This window comes from Hemiscyllium ocellatum, chromosome 28, assembly GCF_020745735.1.
Source record: "Hemiscyllium ocellatum isolate sHemOce1 chromosome 28, sHemOce1.pat.X.cur, whole genome shotgun sequence".
NCBI lineage: Eukaryota > Metazoa > Chordata > Chondrichthyes > Orectolobiformes > Hemiscylliidae > Hemiscyllium > Hemiscyllium ocellatum.
The window spans coordinates 23751398-23771757 of record NC_083428.1 but is presented as its reverse complement, the minus strand read 5'-3'; the positions used below and the strand labels follow the sequence as shown (position 1 = coordinate 23771757).

General features: G+C 41.5%; 1 protein-coding gene across 1 annotated transcript in view; it reads left to right on the top strand.

Moving 5' to 3' along the window:
- Positions 1-20360, top strand: part of unc13a (unc-13 homolog A (C. elegans)) — a 299453-nt gene that overhangs the window by 225610 nt on the left and 53483 nt on the right. The window contains exons 27-30 of the mRNA XM_060846583.1: positions 530-626; positions 8934-9077; positions 10170-10247; positions 11856-11933. Of these exons, the coding sequence (XP_060702566.1) occupies positions 530-626; positions 8934-9077; positions 10170-10247; positions 11856-11933 (397 nt within the window). The remainder of the gene's footprint in view (positions 1-529; positions 627-8933; positions 9078-10169; positions 10248-11855; positions 11934-20360) is intronic.

Below are 20360 nucleotides of genomic sequence, written 5' to 3'. Positions count from 1 at the left end.
GGAAGAGATAATATGACAGGAAGAAGTCTTCTCATTCAGTCCCCAAATGTCCTGTTTCAGTGCTGTCAATGTAACTAAAATCTTTCTGGCTGAACTATCTTCATCAGGACATCAAGCGAGAGAGCTTCCAGTAGATCTTGTGACTTGCTGCCACAACAGCAGGGTATATGATGAGTAGTAAGTGATTCAGTTCTAGTCATTGGAAAGTCAGACAAGCCAGTCTTTGTCCTCATAATAACTTCAGCAGATAGGAACAAACCTGTTCTGAACTTGACTGTTATATTGCCCAGTGGGAAATATAGAGCAGGTGTTAACTCTATCTTTGTCTTTTCTTTTATATTAGGTTATAGATATCATCAGAATAGAGCAGTTTAAATGGTAGTGTATCTCATGATATTAGCTGCCTCTATCTTTCTTCTTTTCTCTTATCGATGTACATTGCAGCTATTTATGAACCAAATTCTAAATGAAGGGTATGATATATTTCATAAATCTAACAAGTACTAAAATTTGGAACAATTTTCCACAGCTGGTTTGAACCATTTGTTATACAATGGTTGGATGAGAATGAAGAAGTATCGAGAGACTTTCTTCATGGAGCACTGGAAAGAGACAAGAAGGATGGTGTAAGACAGTTTGCATGTACAGTTTCTTCATTTAATTGTACAGAGAAATTGATTTTATGTCTGTTACTTGGGGACTTGCTGATTTTGTCCTATTATGCCTGTACTGACTTGTTGAAAACACTATTCAACCAGTTTAAGCTCTATTTTTATTCCCCATAGGCCAACAATTTCTTCCTATGCAATTATTTATCTGATTGCCTTTTGAAATTCCCTTTACAGACACATATTTCTCTCCCCTCCCTTGTCATCCTTCCGCAAGGATTGTTCCCTCCAGGACACATTGGTCCACTCCTCCTTCACTCCTAACATCTACACACAGCCCCCAGCACGTTCCCCTAGAGAAGGTGTAATGCCTGCCCATTTACTTCCTCCCCTCTCAGTATCCAAAGGCCTAAACACACCTTCTAGATAAGCCTGCACTTTATTCAATCTAGTCTATTGCATTCACAGCTCACAATGTGGTCTCCTGTAAATTGGGAAACAAAGCACAGACTGGGTGACTGCTTGGCAGAACAGCTATGTTCTGCCCGCAAAAATGACCCTGAGCTTCAAGTTGCTTGACATGCCACCTCGTTCCTTGGCCAATATCTCTGTCTCAGGCTTGCTACAGTGTTCCAGCAAAGCTCGGTGTTCCAGCAAATCTAATTTTTTGCTTAGATACCCTGAAGCTTTCTGGACTTAATAGCGATTTTAACAATTTTAGTACTTAAGCACCTTGCCCCATGCTTTCCCTCACCTTCACACGCCAGGCCTTGGCATCTGTTACCCATTGTCAGTCACTAATAGTCCCCATTACCTCAGATTACAATGGGATCTTGATCAGATGGGCCAATGAATAAGAAGTGGCAGATGGAGTTTAATTTAGATAAATGTGAGGTGCTGCATTTTGGAAAAGCAAATCAGAGCAGGACTTAGACATTTAATGGTAAGGTCCTGGGGAGTGTTGCTGAACCAAGAGACCTTGGAGTGCAGGGTCATAGCTCCTTGAAAGTGGAGTTGCAGGTAAATAGGATAGTGAAGAAGGCGTTTGGTATGCTTTCCTTTATTGTTCAAGAGTATTGAGTTCATGTTGTGACTGTTCAGGACATTACTTAGATCACTGTTGGAATATCGCATGCAATTCCGGTCTCCTTCCTATCAGAAAGATTTGGAGATGCCGGTGTTGGACTGGGGTGTACACAGTTAAAAATCACACGCTCCGAAAGCTAGTGTGCTTCCAATTAAACCTGTTGGACTATAACCTGGTGTTGTGTGATTTTTAACTATCAGAAAGATGTTGTGAAACTTGAAAGGGTTCAGAAAAGATTTACAAGGATGTTGCTGGCTTGGAGGGTTTGAGCTATAGGGAGAGGCTGTACAGGCTGGGGCTGTTTTCCCTGGAGTGCCAGAGGCTGAGGGCTGACCTAAAAGAGGTTTACAAAATTATGAGGGGCATGGATAGGATAAATAGACAAGGTCTTTTCCTGAGGGTGGAGGAGTTCAGAACTAAAGGGCATAGGTTTAGGGTGAGGCGAAAGATATAAAAGAGACGTCAGGGGCAACCTTTTCACACAGAGGGCGATAAAGATATGGAATGAGCTGCCAGAGGAAGTGTGTGGAGGCTAGCACAACTGCAACATTTAAAAGGCATCTGGATGAGTATATGAATAGGAAGCATTTGGAGGGATATGGGCTTGGTGCTGGCAGGTGGGACTAGTTTGGGTTGGGATATCTGGTCGGCTGGACACGTTGGACCAAAGGGTCTGTTTCCATGCTGTACATCTCTAGGACTCTATGAATCCATTAGCTGCTATTCATTTCCCCAGACTCACCTTTAACCACTCCTTTGTCAGAGCAAATTACTGCAGATGCTGGAATCTGTACTGAAAACAACAAATACTGGAGATCACAATGGATCAGATAGCACCCATGGAGAAAGAGCAGCTAATGTTCCGAGTCTAGATGAGCTGTGAAGAGTCATCTAGACTTGAAACATTAGTTTGCTCTCCCTCCATGGATGCTATCCAATCCGTTGTGATCTCCAGTATTTGTTAGTTTAACCACTCCTTTATCTGTCCAACTGCCCTTCTGTTTATCGTTGGGCTCTATCTCTGCCTATCATTTACTCCTTATCCCTCACCATATCTTCTGCATAAAAAACAACTTTTTCCTAGCTACTGAGGAAGGGTCACTGGACGTGAAGCATTAACTCTGATTTCTCACCACAGATGCTGCCAGACCTGCTGACCTTTTCCAGCAATTTCTGCTTTTGTTTCTGTTTGAAAGTATTGAATCTAATGTGACTACCCATTCAGGCAGTGCACTCTAGATCACAGCTGTATGGCTGTAATAAAAGGTGAAAGTTTTCTGCAGTAACTTTGAAGAGAGCGATATGGCGAAAGGTAGAATGCTTGCAATACAGTTATGCTGTTCACACAAACTAAAATTCTGGTATCAAGAGTATTACCATATTTTCAAAGAGCGCCCACACTACTTTGCTTAGTAGTAAGGGAGGACGAACATTGCACCTTGCTGTGCCACTTGAGATTTGTATTAAAAAAACTGATATCATCCCTGTAAATCTTGCTGCTTATCCAATGATAATTGATCACTTTATCAAAAAGTTGATGTGTCTCGCTTCAATCTAATTCTGTGCAGCTGCTTCATGCAGTTGTACTTAGCACCGCAGACAAGTGAGTGTCTGTCCCCCACCACCTACACTTCCAGTGAAAGTTTTTTGGATCTGTGAAAACTGATTGAAGATCCAAGGTAAACAGCTCTCTCCAAATTCCTCCTCTGCTCTCCAAGGTACTGGTTACTGCAGATCAATGGGAACAGAAGGCCTGGAGCTCTTTTTCTTGATTTTAAGTGAGGAAAATATTCTCCTTAAGTTAATGTTTTATGTACCATATTTTAATACTGTTAGGTATTTTTTGAGTTTTGGGGTATATGGCTATGTAGAAGTTTCTTACCCTTCAAGTCCAAGGATTCCACGATTGTTATAAAGTCAAAGCGATGTACAGCATGGACATAGACCCTTTGATCCAACGCATCCATGCCGACCAGGTATCCCAACCTAATCTAGTCCCATTTGTCAGCATTTGGTCCATATCCCTCTCAATCCTTCCTATTCATTTATCCATCCAGATAAATATTGTAATTGTACCAGCCTCCACTTCCTCTGGCAGCTCATTCCACACAAGCATCACCCTCTGTGTGAAATAGTTGCCCCTTAGATCCCTTTTATATCTTTCCCCTCTCACCTTAAATCTATGCCCTCTAGTTCTGGACTTCCGCAGGAAAAGACTTTGCCTATTTACCCTATCCAAGCCCCTCATGATTTAATAAACCTCTGTAAGATCACCCCTCAGCCTCTGACACTCCAGGAAAACAGTCCCAGCCTATTCAGCTTTTCCATATAGCTAAAATCCTCTAACCCTGGCAACATCCTTGTAAATCTTTTCTGAACCCTTTCAAGTTTCACAACATCCTTCTGATAGGAAGGAAACCAGAATTGCATGCAATATTCCAAAAGTGGCCAAACCAACGTACTGTACAGCCGCAACATGACCTCCCAACTCCTATACTCAATATTCTGACCAATGAAGGAAAGCATACCAGAATGCCTTCTTCACTATCCTCTCTACCTGTGACTCTACTTGCAAGGAACTATGAACCTGCACTCCAAGGTTTCTTTGTTCAGCAACACTTCCCCAGAACCTTACCATTAAGTGTATAAGTCCTGCTCTGATGTGCTTTTCCAAAATGCAGCACCTCACATTTATCTAAATTATACTCTATCTGCCACTCCTAAGCCATTTGGCCCATCTGATCAAGATCCTGTTATAATCTGAGGTAACCTTCTTCACTGTCCACTACACCTCATCTGCAAACTTACTAACTATACCTCTTATGATTCTGCTTCACAACCACCTATGAAGAAGCAGCACTTCTAAAGTTAGTGCTTCCAAATAAACCTGATGGACTATAACCTGGTGTTGTGCGATTTTTAACTTTAATTATACCTCCTCTGTTCACATCCAAATTGTTTATATAAATGATGATTTATATGCTGATCCTTGCGGCATTCCACTGGTCACAGGCCTTCAGTCTGAAAAGCAACCTTACACCACCACCCAGTGTCTTCTACCTTTGAACCAAATCTATATCCAAATGGCTGGTTCTCCTTGTATTACATGAGACTGAACCTTGGTAACCAGTCTCCCATGGGGAATCTTGTCAGAACACCTTACTGAAGTCATTGTTGCAAATGCAGGCAATGCCTTTCTTTCCTCATCTCTGAACTGATATTATACTGCTATGTCTCAGAATAATTATACCAGAGAAGCCACAGTAAATTGTGTCAAGCATGATTGTAAATTTCTAACACTCAGCCCTAATTCTGAGGATTTTTTTTGTCTCCTATTACAAAGTCATCTACATTGCCTGCTTTCATTGGCCCAAGTGACCACAGGGTCATCTGGGTCATTTCCATCTCTGACTAGAGACAGGTAGGGACATGCAATACACTATTTTTGATTATAATAAGTAAAGTGATTTCCAAAATATGACTGAACGGAAGTTGTGTTAGCAATAATTCCCATTTATCCAACATATTTTTATTGAAATATGTTCTAAGGAAGTTTGTAGATTAAACATTTGAAAAATTTGATTATGAGCCAAAAAGAGATATTTGAAGTGATGACCAAAATATTGGTCAAAGAGGGGTGCTCTAAGTAGCCTTTTGAGGAAAGAGTGGTGGTGGCATGTTCAGGTAACAAAAATAAAGTAGTATCGGAGTCGGGCCAGATTGGGAACAAAAGAGACAAAAGGTAATGTTATTGTTACTGGAGCAGCAATTAAATGGAAGTACAAACAGATTCAAAGAATTTTGGATTGCAGAGGCATTAATATAATGCTGTATAAATGATTTAGAGTCCTAGAAATATACAGCATAGAAGCAGATCCTTTGGTTCAACTTGTCTATGCCAACTAGATCCTACATTAATTTCGTCCCATTTGCCAGCATTTGGCGTTTACCCCTCTAAATCTTTCCTATTCCTATACCCATCCAGATGCCTTTTACCACCACCTTCTCTGGCAGTTCATTCCATGCACTCACCACTCTCTGCATAAAAAAGTTTCTCATTTTGCTTTCAAGTAAATAGAATGCTATTTTTACTGTGCTAAATTTGCATGTTTATTGGTTTAAAAGTACAAACAGAATCTGCATCAATAAAAAAAATGAACTATTGCTATAGATGTAATCACAACTTCTTGATATGACAAGTGAGCATATAATTTACATTAGTTAAAGGTTAAGTATTCACTTCGACCGTACTTCTTAAATGATGTGGAAGACTTAGTCTTGTTAGTCTTTTTTTTCCTGTTTTATTTTTATATGTCTGTTATGAAATCAGCAGATGAATACTCTAGCCTATAATAAGCCAATATTTTTCACTTGAATGAGAATGTCAGTACAGTTTGGATTTATTAAACGTCCTATTACTTAGTAATGTTCAAATGTCTGTCATATTTAATTATGTAATAATATGACAAGAAATCCACAACTCCCTTAGTAGAAAATACTACCATAGTAATCACTCTGTGGACTTTATAAGGTTAGAAGAGTCAGCAAAATACTCTCCATACCAGTACTTACCTATGCCTCTTCGAAGTTAATTCCATTTTAAATCTTACCATCTCTCTTTTGGTACTACTAGTAGACACAATATGCCAGATTATTAAACTGCATCTAAACATAAACAAATACATATGATATAAATGAATTATTGTCAGGAATTCAATGACTTATGACTTTAAATTGATTTTTAAAGTGAGCATAACTATAAAGCTAATAAATATGTTGATTGTGATAAGTCTATTAACGTGGATAAATATGTTAGATGCATTCAGTAACTGAATTGTGTTAACTATAATCAGCAAATTGTTGTGAGCTAGTGAGTTGGGCTGATTCAGCTCCCCTCCTTACAATAGGTTGGCTGTAACAAATTCTTTTTTGGTACACAGCCATCAAATGTCAATCAAAAATATAGTTATGTCGATGAAATGAAGGTGCCAATTACAATGTTTTCTTGAATGGACAGAAAGTAATTCTATTCCCTACTAGCCCTGAGGGGAAAAATAAAACATAAAAGGTGATAGATTTAAAAGGAATTATATGTCTGATGCAAAGAATAAAAGGCTCCATGGTTTGAAGATCCTTAGAATCCTTGAGGTGTTAGATTTTTATACTTAGACCACGATTTGCTTGTTGACTAATACACTCAGCAATGGTGAAAATTGTAGATATCTTTGCATTCCTGAGGAATGGTTGTTTCTCAAGTTTGCTTTTTCATTAGATGCTTTTATCCAATATGATGAGAGAAATGGGGAGAAAGTGAACCTTTCAGTCTATGCTTTTACCAGTCCATGTTCTTATTCTCTCCTGCACCAAGGAGCTGCTTGAAATATAATTTAATGTGCATTCCTAAGTCTAGCTTCATTGTCTTTCAAAGCAGGCTAATTATAGGCCAGATCATCATCTCCCGTAATTTGAAATTACAATTTAAGTATGAACTAAACAGGAGGTACAGATTTGAGTTTCTTGATCCCTGATTCCGTTGATAAATTTTGATAATAATTTCAGTGTAGTTTCATTTATTCCATGATGATCTCCCGAACATTCCCCAGTCTGTGATCAGGTGATCATGGCAGACATTTTGTCAGTATTTTATGTTGTTTTAAAAAGACATTTTAATTCATACAAGGTCTTGACTATAGCAATTAGATGACCAAAGTTAACATATGATAACCAATGTTTGCTACTACCATAGCACAATTAATTGTGAAATTTAGGAAGAAAGATAATATAAAATTTAAATAATTTAATAGAAATTAAATGATGTAACTAGTCAATAATAAAGTATGGTTAGTGTCTAAGTATGGTTCTTGATGTCTTGTGGAATATGAAATACAATACTTCCCATAACATCATTGTTTTCAGTGTCAAGAGAATGCATGAAATCTAGACTTGAAATGTAGCATATCTCCAGTTCTACATTCAACAAGTGTACATGCTAATGGAAAGAGTGCAGCACAGGTACAATATCATGATTCCTGGGATGCTGGGAATGTCCTACAAGAAGAGATTGAAGAGACTGCGTCTATATTCTGTACAGCTTAAAAGAATAAGAGACAATCTTGTTGATGCATTCAAAATTCTTATAGGGTTCAACAGAGTAAATGCAGTAAGGATGTTTCACTGGCTGAGCTGTCTAGGGAACATAGACTCAGAATAAGAGGTAGGCCATTTTGGACTAAGATGAAGGAGAATTTCTTTACTCAACTGTGAAGAAGTCTTTGGAATGCTCTTCCCTGGAAAACAATGGAAACTCTGTCATTGTGCATATTCGAGTCAGAAATTGATAATTGTCTAGATATTAAAGGTATCGTGGTATATGAGGAGAGTATGGGAAAATGGCTGAGAGTTAGACAGTTGGCCATGGTTCAATTGAACGCTGGATTGGGCTGGATGGTCAAATGTTCCTATTTCTAATTTTGCTAAATACTATAATTCAGTAATTATACTGGGATCAACCTAATTACAAATCTTTTGTGGACATCTAGCAAAATGCGATAACACTCCTTTATTATCATCTCATGTTGATACCTCATGTCAGGCAGCATCCAAAGAGCAGGAGAGTCGATGTTTCGGGCATAAGCTTGATCTGCTGTGCTTTTCCAATGCCACACTTTTTGACTCTGATCTCCAGTATCTGCAGTCATCATTTTCTCTCATGTTGATACCTGACATCCCAGAAGAAGTGAAGCTCTGTAAGATAGGTTCCTATCTAATATTGCATTCCCCCGCCCACACTGATCAGGAGAATGTTTCACTTTATTTTTGGACTGTTTCATGAATTATCTATTTGTGCCAATTGCCAAGGTTGTTCTCCTATAGTTAACTACTTTCCATGCTCTGCAAATATTTAAGCATGATAGTTATAGGCAAGATTTACTTTTATTTATTCAGGTAACTGTTTTGTACTCAAGGAATAGATTGTAATATTTATTTGACAATACATTGGTTTAAACAACAATTTTGCACTGAATTCAAGTAACTTTAATTTCTATAATATCTCTTAAAAAAGGGAGACAATTTCGATTTCTTTTACTTTGCACTTCACGAATGAAGAACTGCCTTTTATATGAAACGTAGAATTTCTATTTAAATTAGTTACTTTCACTTATTTGCATTTGCAGTCATTTTGTTTAGAAATGAGAAGATGAAATCAAAGATAATCTTCTTATTTTGTTCATTAACAGTTCCAACAAACATCAGAGCATGCCCTCTTCTCCTGTTCTGTGGTGGATGTGTTCTCACAATTGAATCAGAGTTTTGAAATAATTAAGAAGCTGGAGTGCCCTGATCCTCTGATAGTGGGGCATTATATGAGAAGATTTGCTAAGGTAAAAAGTACTGTTTTTGAGGAAAATTCATGCAAAGGCCTCTTGCCAATTAATGAAACATTGCTGTAGTGCCAAAATTCAATTTTAATATTAGTAAAAATACTTTGACGTAATAAATTCAAGTAACGAAATTATTCATTCTGCTGTTAACCTCATTGACATGTATCAAGGTTTTGTGGCTCTAGGATTTATTCCAGTTTAGTCCTTGTATGGTCTTTTCAACTCCCTGTCTCCTGTTCACCTAGATTTTCTGTGGCCAAGCTTACTTTCATATTCATAGTGAGCTCCTCCTGGAGCCACTGGTGATTTGATGAACTGTGGGGAGGTTAAGGAATGGGAAATTGTGGCTCTTATTGCAGTACAGTGGTCAGTGATTGTTTGACTTGTAATAACAAAAAACATTTTTTCAGAAAATGTTCAACTTTACTTAATGCAGCATTCACCCTGTACTGTAATTAATTTGACTTGGCATGCTAGTTCATTAATTTTTATAGCAAGGCCTTCTCCACCATTCACAACATCCTGCCAGGAAATACTAATATCTAGCATTGCCAAGGCCTTTGATGATGGGAAGGGTATTATATATTTTATTTCAATCCTATCATTTAAATGGGACAAATGTGGTCCAGTATATTCCATATTTACCAATACTTCCAAGTGAAAGTCCCTGAAATGGAAACACATGCTAGAAGTTGGTGAAACAATTCCTTGCCAAAAAACAGGTGGGAGAAAGTAGGAAAAGAATTAATTCTTTCTGGTAACATAATTATTATTTCCTTTAATGTGGGATCCAAATGTTTGGGTAGTACATTGAGCAATGCTTGAGGTTTAACATTGCCATACTCTATAAATGTAAAGAACTGAATCAAACTTACAAATGGTTGCTATAGTGAAGACATAATTTGCCAGTAGGTGCTTTTAAAAAGTCTTTTTAGTGAAGATATGAGGGTAATGTGATTAATATAGGAAATTGATGAACTTCTAAATAAATTGCAAATTGGCACAGTATTTCAATGTCTGCCATCATTTTGTATCTTCGTTTTTTAGAAAAGGCAAACTCTTGTGTTTCTCAAAATTGTTTTGTTTTTTTAGACTATCAGTAATGTGCTGCTGCAGTATGCTGAGATAATAGCTAAGGATTATGCATCATACTGTTCGAAGGAGAAAGTGGTAAATAGTTCCCCCATATTATGTACAAGATATTTTTCTGTAGAATGCAAGTACCTTCATAGACTCAAGTAATATAGCTGTAAAGAGAAAGAATGGGGAATGGTTTGGATGCGGAGTCATTAGAACTGGTGGCAGGATTTTTACTTCACCAACTTTACTTTCTCTTTATAGCTATTAACAGGCCTGAAATATATTTACGTGTGGCCCAGCATGTATTAATTCCTCAACTAATGTAACCAAATGGATTGTTTGGTTATTATTGCATTAGTGATTACTCTTTATTTATACATTTAATTGCCTGTTAATGGCCTTTGGTCTGTTCTGAAATTGTGAATGGTTCTATATAAGTTGAAGTTTTTTTCCTATCCAATATTTTTGTTTTTCTTTCAAACTTTCACTTAGATTTTTTTTCTTCTTTCATCACTTGCCAATCCTTTCTACGTAGATGTAAATGACATCTGTTACTATTCCATATGGAACAATTTATTTCCTTTTACAAATCTTAATTTTTTTTTGATCTGCACAGATGAAAAACTCACACACTGCCGCTTGTCTTAAAATGTCAGCCAGTTGAGGGCTCTTGTTACATTCCTTTTTTACATTAAAATTTGGACTTCATAAATCTGCCTTTCCTTTTCGTTATTTGTATTTTCTAATTTGCTTCAACCTGGTTTCTTTTTATTGTCTTAATATGTTTTTCATTCAGTTAACAAAAGAATGTATGGGATAAATATCTACTAAAGTATTGCATTGTATTCATAAGAATGCAAAAGAAAAAAGAAATCTCTTCTGTGTACAAAATCCAACAGTAGAAAGTTGCTGTAATTTTTTTGGGAAGTCATTATTTGCACAGATAACAAATATTTTAAAAGAGTGCAGAAACATTGAACTATTAATCAATGTTTCAGGAATACAAATGCAAAAGGCTGTACAGAATCGATGACTTACTCATTGACATCTCAATATAGTTTCACTAAATATTTTATACACTAGGAATGATTAAGGAGAGCCTAGTGGGGCATGCCTTATTAATTTGCTTGTCTTCAGCAGCATGCCTGTGTTCCCTATTTCATGTTTAATAGGATTCAAGGTTTAACACTGACTAGAGCCAGACCCTTGATTCAGATCCTATTTGTGTTACTGTACTCAAGACAAAAATATGGAATTCAGGTTCCCCTTTATTTTGAAAATTAACTGATTGAACAGGATTAAATTGTGGGTGGATGTAACTGCAGAAGAATATAGTCCCTTTGTTCATTTTATGATAGTGCCCTGAAAATAATCATTTAATTTTTAAATTATTTTAGTATTTTCCATTGGTTTGTTTGAAATATTTGCCTGTGATACTCCCTTAAAAATTGGCGCTCCTTTTTTCTATTTTCTAACGATTACTTAGTAGAATTTAAGATGTTTTTATACATATTTGGCATCATAGTATATATAAATTCTATATAATAAAATCTAATAAACATACTAAAATACAAAACTTTTAAAAATATGACTTTTAGTTTCTCAATTATTTGTAGATTTATTAACTTTTAACGTTTTCACTTGTAAGTAAAAGGCTGTGACAATGCATAAAAAATGATAATGCTGTACTTTTTATAGCCATGTATTCTAATGAACAACATCCAGCAGCTTCGAGTACAACTGGAGAAGATGTTTGAAGCAATGGGAGGAAAAGATGTAAGAATTTAAAATCACAAATTTATCTTACTTTTAAATATTTTGAAATTAATCATTTATGGATTTGTTGTGATCTTAAATTTCCTTGTTGTCTATGTCTAATTCCGTACATTACTTGTCTCAATCTGCTGAGATTTCATGCAAATCTGTCAAAACTTCTGCAATGGGAGGTGAGTATATCTGCATTTTAATACCTCAAAAACATCAAAGAGAAGGATAAAAGCTTTGGCAACTGGAAGAACTAACCACTACATGTCTGTCCCCCTCTGACCCAAGCTCATCACTCTAATTGCTATCTGTGTTACTCGGCATAGGCTTCCTGTCACCCACCAGCAATTTACAGAGGAACTTTGATTATCTGAAGAAGATCTCAAGGTCCCGATAAAAACATTACATCAAAGAGGTGTTACCAACACTGATCACGTCTTTAGTTTACAATGATTAAAAGTGAATTCAGCTTACTGAAATGCTGCCAAGAACAATCCTGGACATTGATGAGAGCGCAGGCACTGTCTCCAAATGACTGACCTCCCACCCTCTCTCTCTCTCCCCACGCTTTCCCTGGAGTTCTATACAGGGGTGTACCCTAAACTGTCGGGTAAAAAATCAGCCTGCTCCTGCCCCACCGAACGACCCATTGTCTCAGCCTGCTCCTGCCCCACCGAACTCATCTCAGCATACCTTGACACGGTTCTGTCCCCTTTAGTCCAAGAACTCCCCACCTACGTTCGGGACACCACCCACGCCCTCCACCTCCTCCCAGGATTTTCGCTTCCCCGGTCCCCAACGCCTTATTTTCACGATGGACATCCAGTCCCTGTACACCTCCATCCCCCATCACGAAGGACTCAAAGCCCTCCGCTTCTTCCTTTCCCGCTGCACCAACCAGTACCCTTCCACTGACACCCTCCTTCGACTGACTGAACTGGTCCTCACCCTGAATAACTTCTCTTTTCAATCCTCCCACTTCCTCCAAACTAAAGGAGTTGCCATGGGCACCTGCATGGGCCCCAGCTATGCCTGTCTCTTCGTAGGATATGTGGAACAGTCCATCTTCCGCAACTACACTGGCACCACCCCCCACCTTTTCCTCCGCTACATCGATGACTGTATCGGCGCTGCCTCATGCTCCCACGAGGAGGTTGAACAGTTCATCAACTTTACTAACACCTTCCATCCCGACCTCAAATTCACCTGGACTGTCTCAGACTCCTCCCTCCCCTTCCTAGACCTTTCCATTTCTATCTCAGGCGACCGACTCAACACAGACATCTACTATAAACCGACTGACTCCCACAGCTATCTGGACTACACCTCCTCCCACCCTGCTACCTGTAAAAACTCCATCCCATAGTCCCAATTCCTTCGTCTCCGCCGCATCTGCTCCCAGGAGGACCAGTTCCAATACCGCACAGCCCAGATGGCCTCCTTCTTCAAAGGCCGCAGATTCCCCCCAAACGTGATCGACGATGCCCTCCACCGCATCTCCTCCACTTCCCGCTCCTCCGCCCTTGAGCCCCGCTCCTCCAACCGCCACCAAGACAGAACCCCACTGGTTCTCACCTACCACCCCACCAACCTCCATATACAACGTATCATCCGTCGTCATTTCCGCCACCTCCAAACGGACCCCACTGCCAGGGATATATTTCCCTCCCCTCCCCTATCGGCGTTCCGCAAAGACCACTCCCTTCGTGACTCCCTCGTCAAGTCCACACCCCCCACCAACCCAACCTCCACTCCCAGCACCTTCCCCTGCAACCGCAGGAAATGTAAAACTTGCGCCCACACCTCCTCCCTCACTTCCCTCCAAGGCCCCAAGGGATCCTTCCATATCCGCCACAAGTTCACCTGTACCTCCACACACATCATCTATTGCATCCGCTGCACCCGATGTGGCCTCCTCTATATTGGGGAGACGGGCCGCTTACTTGCGGAACGCTTCAGAGAACACCTCAGGGACGCCCGGACCAACCAACCCAACTACCCCGTGGCTCAACACTTTAACTCTCCCTCCCACTCCACCGAGGACATGCAGGTCCTTGGACTCCTCCACCGGCAGAACATAACAACACGACGGCTGGAGGAGGAGCGCCTCATCTTCCGCCTGGGAACCCTCCAACCACAAGGGATGAACTCAGATTTCTCCAGCTTCCTCATTTCCCCTCCCCCCACCTTGTCTCAGTCGGTTCCCTCAACTCAGCACCGCCCTCCTAACCTGCAATCTTCTTCCTGACCTCTACGCCCCCACCCCACTCCGGCCTATCACCCTCACCTTGACCTCCTTCCACCTATCCCATCTCCATCGCCCCTCCCCCAAGTCCCTCCTCCCTACCTTTTATCTTAGCCTGCTTGGCACACTCTCCTCATTCCTGATGAAGGGCTTATGCCCGAAACGTCGAATTTCCTATTCCTTGGATGCTGCCTAACCTGCTGTGCTTTAACCAGCAACACATTTTCAACTGTACCCTAAACCCCCCATTCCCTACATAATCTCTCCAACATTATCCTGTTCAGGGCAAAGTGGGAACTTGTCAAAAAGTCGTGTGTGTCTGCACATGTGCACTCTATTTTGAGACTCACCGCCCCCCTCAAAGGCAGCAGCAGTCTTGCTGTTGGTGTCCAGTCCGGCTGTTGTCTCCATTCCGTTACTTCATTTTGTTCTGGAGTCCCATTGGGGAGAAGAGATATGAGACATCTGGTCACTTCACTCCATCTGCTGGCTGGAAATGTGGAGAGTTGAAAGTACATAGCGAGGGGGTGGGGGGGATGGGAGAGGGGGCTGCGTGTGGTGTGCTGCTGCCTAGTCTTTGAACAGGGAGTGGGCTTAGCAAGTGCTTGCTCTGTTAATCCCATTGAAGTGAAACAGCAGCGGGAAGAGGCTTCAGCAATACTGCAGGCCCTTTACACAGAAGTGTGTGTCTGCTCAGAAACAAACCCTGAGACAGAGAGAGCGAGCAAGACAGGCAGAGCTGGGCAAAAGGAAACTTCAGAAAACTCCAAGTACCCGAGGAGAGGCATTGAATCAGTTATCCAAATAATCAATTATCCGAATGAAATACTGGCCGCTCATCTTGCTCAGATAATTGAGGTTCTGGATTCCTGATGAAGGGCCGAAACGTCAATTCTCCTGCTCCTTGGATGCTCCCTGACTTGCTGTGCTTTTCCAGTACCACATTTTTGTCCTCTGTATATAGTCATGATGAGGAATTCACACCAGGTGAGTCACTCAGCATGATGAAATCAGAGTAGGAGGTGAATGAGTATGTGCAGAGGCAGTAGATAAAGCAACTTATTCGTTAAGAGGAACTGCAATCAGAGCTCGGGGTATAACCACCATCCCCTTCGGACAAATTAATTAAAGATATCAAATCAATGTGCAGGCTGAGGGCAATTCTGTTTTGCAGCAGCATTTGAGAAAGCCTCCCTTCTGTGAAAGGAACAATGCAATAAATGAGAAATACAGAGGAATCCCAGATGACAGGAACCAATGGAAATTTTCATTTCAATAGGTGTGTGATGGAGGGCACGTTGGGACAGACTGCATCACAATATTGACTGCTACTTTGACTGCAGCCACTATCATTTCTTGACTGGATGTACCCCATCAGACCAGCCATCCAACTGATAAGTGACACTGCAGGTCGTGATCTCAGTGGAATGGTAGCAACAAAATTGGCCTAGTGGTATTATTACGAAATTATTGGCATGGTAGCACAGTGATTAGCACTGCCACTTCACGGCTGTAGGGAACCAGGTTCGATTCCACCCGGTGTGGAGTTTGTACATTGTCCCTGTGTCTGCAAGGGTTTTCTCCAGGTACTCCAGTTTCCTCCCACAGTCCAAAGATGTGCACTTTAGGTGGATTGGCCATAGTGTCCAGGCTTGTGCAGACTAGGTAGATGGGTTAGCTATGGGAAATATGGGGTTACAGGGATAGGGGAAAGGGCTGGGTGGGATGGTCTTTGGAGAGTCAGTATGAACTTGATGGGCCGAATGGACTGCTTCCACACTGTAGGTATTCTATTACGTCTATTATTAATCCGGAAGCTCAGCTAATGTTTTGGGGATGCCACAATAGATGGTAGAATTTGAATTCCAATTAAAAAAATGTAATTTTGGATCTGCTGATGACCATGAAACTATTGTTGATTGGCGGAAAAACCCATCTGGCTCATTAATGTCCTACAGGGAAGGAAATCTGCCATCCTCATCTTGTCTGGCCTACACTACATGAAACTCCAGCATTTCAGCAATGTGGTTGACTTTCAGCTGCCCTCTGAAATGGCTTAGCAAACCACTCAGTTGTATCAGTCTCTATGAAATCTCAAGAAAGAAATGAATCTGGATGTAGCACCTGACATTGATCTAGGCACAGGTAAAGACAGCCCTTCACCCTGCAATCTTCCTTAATTTGTGGTAGCTGGTGCCAAAATGTGGAGAGCTGTCTCACAGTCTGGTCAAGCAATAGCTTTGCAATATTATACAACGTCTCAGGCAGCACTATCGCCATCCCTGGATTTGACCTGTCCCACCAACAGGACAGACCCAGCAGAGATGGCAGTGGTATATAGAGGGAGTGAGTTGCCCTGGAGTCCTCAATATTGACTCCAACATTGACTTCATGATGGTTTGAAGTCTCACGGCATCAGGTTAAACAAGGGCAAGGAAGCCTTCTGCTGATTACCATGGCTAATGAATGTTGAACAACCCTTGGAGGAAATACTGAGGATGGCATAGATGGAAAATGTAATCTAATTAGGAGATTTCAATGTGTACTACCAGGAGTGGCCCAGTAGCAGCACTACTGATCAAGTTGGTCAGGTCTTCAAGAGCATAGCTGCTAGACAGGATCTGCAGCAGATGGTGAGGGAACCAGCAAAGGGGTAAAATATACTTGACCTCATCTTCACCAATCTGCCAGCTGCAGATGCACCTATCCATGACCACATCTTTAAGAGTGACCACGGCACAGTCCTTGTGGAGACCACGGCACAGTCCACATTGAGAATACCGTCCATTGAGATGTGTGGCATTACCACTGTGCTAAATAGGGCAGATTTCAAACATGTAGCAATTCAAGCCTGGTTATCTGAGGTGCTGTGGGCTATCAACAGCAGCAGAATTGTACTACAACACAATCTGCAACCTCATGGCCTGGCCTTAACCACTACCAACAAGCCAGGAGAATTTTTCCCTGGTTTAATGGAGGACATACCTTAACAGGATTACTTACATGCCAAACAGAATATGTAGCAAGTGATAGACAAAGCTAAGCAATCCCACAAGCAATGGATCAGATCTAAGCTCTGCAGTCTTACCATTTCCACTCATGAATGCTGGTGGACAATTAAACGACTCACTTTAAGGTGAAAGCTCCACAAATATATCCATCCTTAATGATGAAGAGCCCAACACCTAAGTGCAAAAGATAAGACTGAAGTATTTTCAGCAGTGTTCAGCCAGAAATGCTGAGTCAATGATCCATCTTGGCCTCTTCCAGTGACCCCTAACATTATAGATGCCAGTGTTCATCGAATTTGATTCAGTCCATGTGATATCAAGCAACGGTTTGAGGCACTGGATACTTTAAAGGCTATGGACCCAACAACATTCCCACAATAATACTGAAGACTTGTGCTCGGGAGTTCGCCACAACCCTAGTCAAGCTGTTCCCATGCAGCTACAACACTGGCATTTACCTGACAATGGGGAAAATTTCCTAGGAAGGTCTTGTACACAAAAAAAAGGATGAAATCAACCTGACCAGTTAGTCTACTCTCAAACATCAGTAAAGTGATGGAAAGTGTCAACAACAGTACTATTGAACTACAGTGGTTCCTGCCCTCATATGGCTCTGAGAAGTGGACTGTCTACAGCAGACACCTCAAAGCACTGGGGCAGTACCACCAATGCTGCTTGTGCAAGATCCTGCAAATCTTCTGGGAAGACAGATGCATCAACACCAGCATATTTGATCTGGTCAACATCCCAGTATTAAGGCACCTACCATCTTTATTGGAATAGGGTAAGGGAGTGTGTCTGGGTGTGTCAGAGAAATTACCCAATTGAACAGAGACCACACAAGCACGGAACAGGTGAAGTTGACAAGCTGTTTATTACAAGTGATATCACTAGAAGAGAAATTGACTCGGCTGATACAGAACTGACTATACGGTAGATCAAGGGTTCTCTTCCTCGAGCAGTGGGCACAGGCAATTTTATAGGGTTACAGTAATATGGTGTGAATTACAGTATAATCAAGAGTAAAACATAATCAGTGGGAGGACAATCAGCCGTCCGGTAGCAGCAATCAGTCCTCGATTGAGTTAGGGGATTCTGATCCTCTGTAAGAGTAGGTGATAATATTTCTCATCTTGGTGTCAATGGGTTTCCATTGTGGTTAGTCTGCATGTAAGGTATCTAGGTGCCTTTTACTCTGAGCATCCTTTGTGGAGTTCCAGTATGAATGAGGAGTGAGGCTGCCCTTAGTGCATCGGGAACAGTGTGCTTACTGAGGGCTAGGAAGTCTATTGTCCGGCTATCTCGGGAAGCGTATACCCCAGACTGGAAGTAGCTTGAGCATCTCCTGTTTGCTGCCTAGTGTCTTAGTCAGGCAGCATCCAAGGAGTAGGAGAGTCGATGTTTCAGGCATGAGCCCTTCTTCAGGAAGGGCATGAAGAAGGGCTCATGCCCGAAACGTCGACTCTCCTGCTCCTTGGATGCTGCCTGATCTGCTGCGCTTTTCCAGCAACACATTTTCAGCTCTGATCTCCAGCATCTGCAGTCCTCACTTTCCCCTAGTGTCTTAGTTAGCCTGTTTGGTCAAGGCTGAGGTTCTCTGAGTAGTTTTTGTTGTGGCTTAGGCAGACATGGTTCCTTATATTCTTTGTGGCCATGCTGTGGGTGGCCAGGGAAGCGGATTTTCTCCACAGGGTGGAAATGCACTTTGGAGTGGACTTGTTGGGCTGAGTGGCCTGTTTCCACACTATAGTGATTCTATGTTTCAGTAATCTGCTCAGGTATACCCAGCGTGAGTTCTGCCAGGGCCACTCAGTCCTGACATTATTGTAGCCTTGGTTCAAGCATGAAGAAAAGAACCGAATTCCAGAGATAAGGTGATGTGACAGCCTTTGACATTGAAGCTATATTTGACTGAGGATGTCATTATGCAACCCAAGCAAAACTGGAATATTGGGAATCAGGGGATGAAGTCTCTGCTGGTTGGAGTCATACTGGCACTTGGAAAGATGGTTGTACTTGTTGGAGGTCAGTCATCTCAATTCCAGGACACCTCTACAGAAACTCCTTAATGTAGTGTCCTCAATCCAACCATCTTCAGCTGATTCATTAATGACCTCCCTTCCTTCATAAGGTCAGAAGTGGAGATGTTTTACACAATTATAAGTGTTCAGCACCATTTGTGTCTCCTAGGATAATGAAGCAGTTCATTTCAAATGCTACAGGTTCTGGATAATATCCAGGCTTGAGCTGACAAGTGGCAAGTAACATTCATGCCACACAACTGCCAGGCAACAAAAATATCCAATAAGACACAATCTAATCACCATCCCTTGACATTCAGTGGTGTTATAATCACTAAACCCCACCATCAATATCAACATCCTGGGTGTGACCATTGACCAGAAACACAACTGAACTCACCATACAAATACAGGTGTCTACAAGAACACATCAGTGGCTAGGAATGCTGTAGTGAGTAACTCACCTCCTAACTCCCCATTTATAAGGAGAAAGTGAGGACTGCAGATGCTGGAGATCAGAGCTGAAAATGTGTTGCTGGAAAAGCGCAACAGGTCAGGCAGCATCCAAGGAACAGGAGAATCGACGTTTCGGGCATGAGCTCTTCTTCAGGAATGAGGAAAGTGTGTCCAGCAGGCTAAGATACAAGGTAGGGAGGAGGGACTTGGGGGAGGGGCGTTGGAAATGCGAAAGATGGAAGGAGGTCAAGGTGAGGGCGATAGGCCAGAGTGGGGGTGGGGGCGGAGAGGTCAGGAAGAAGATTGCAGGTTAGGAAGGTGGTGCTAAGTTTGAGGGATTTGACTGAGACAAGGTGAGGGGAGGGGAAATGAGGAAACTGGAGAAATCTGAGTTCATCCCTTGTGGTTGGAGGGTTCCTAGGCGGAAAATGAGGCCCTCTTCCTCCCGCCGTCGTGTTTCTATGGTCTGGCGATGGAGGAGTCCAAGGACCTGCATGTCCTTGGTGGAGTGGGAGGGGGAGTTGAAGTGTTGAGCCACAGGCTGGTTGGGTTGGTTGGCCCGGGTGTCCGAGAGGTGTTCTCTGAAACATTCCGCAAGTAGGCGGCCTGTCTCCCCAATATAGAGGAGGCCAGATCGGGTGCAGCGGATGCAGTAAATGATGTGTGTGGAGGTGCAGGTGAATTTGTGGTGGATATAGAAGGATCA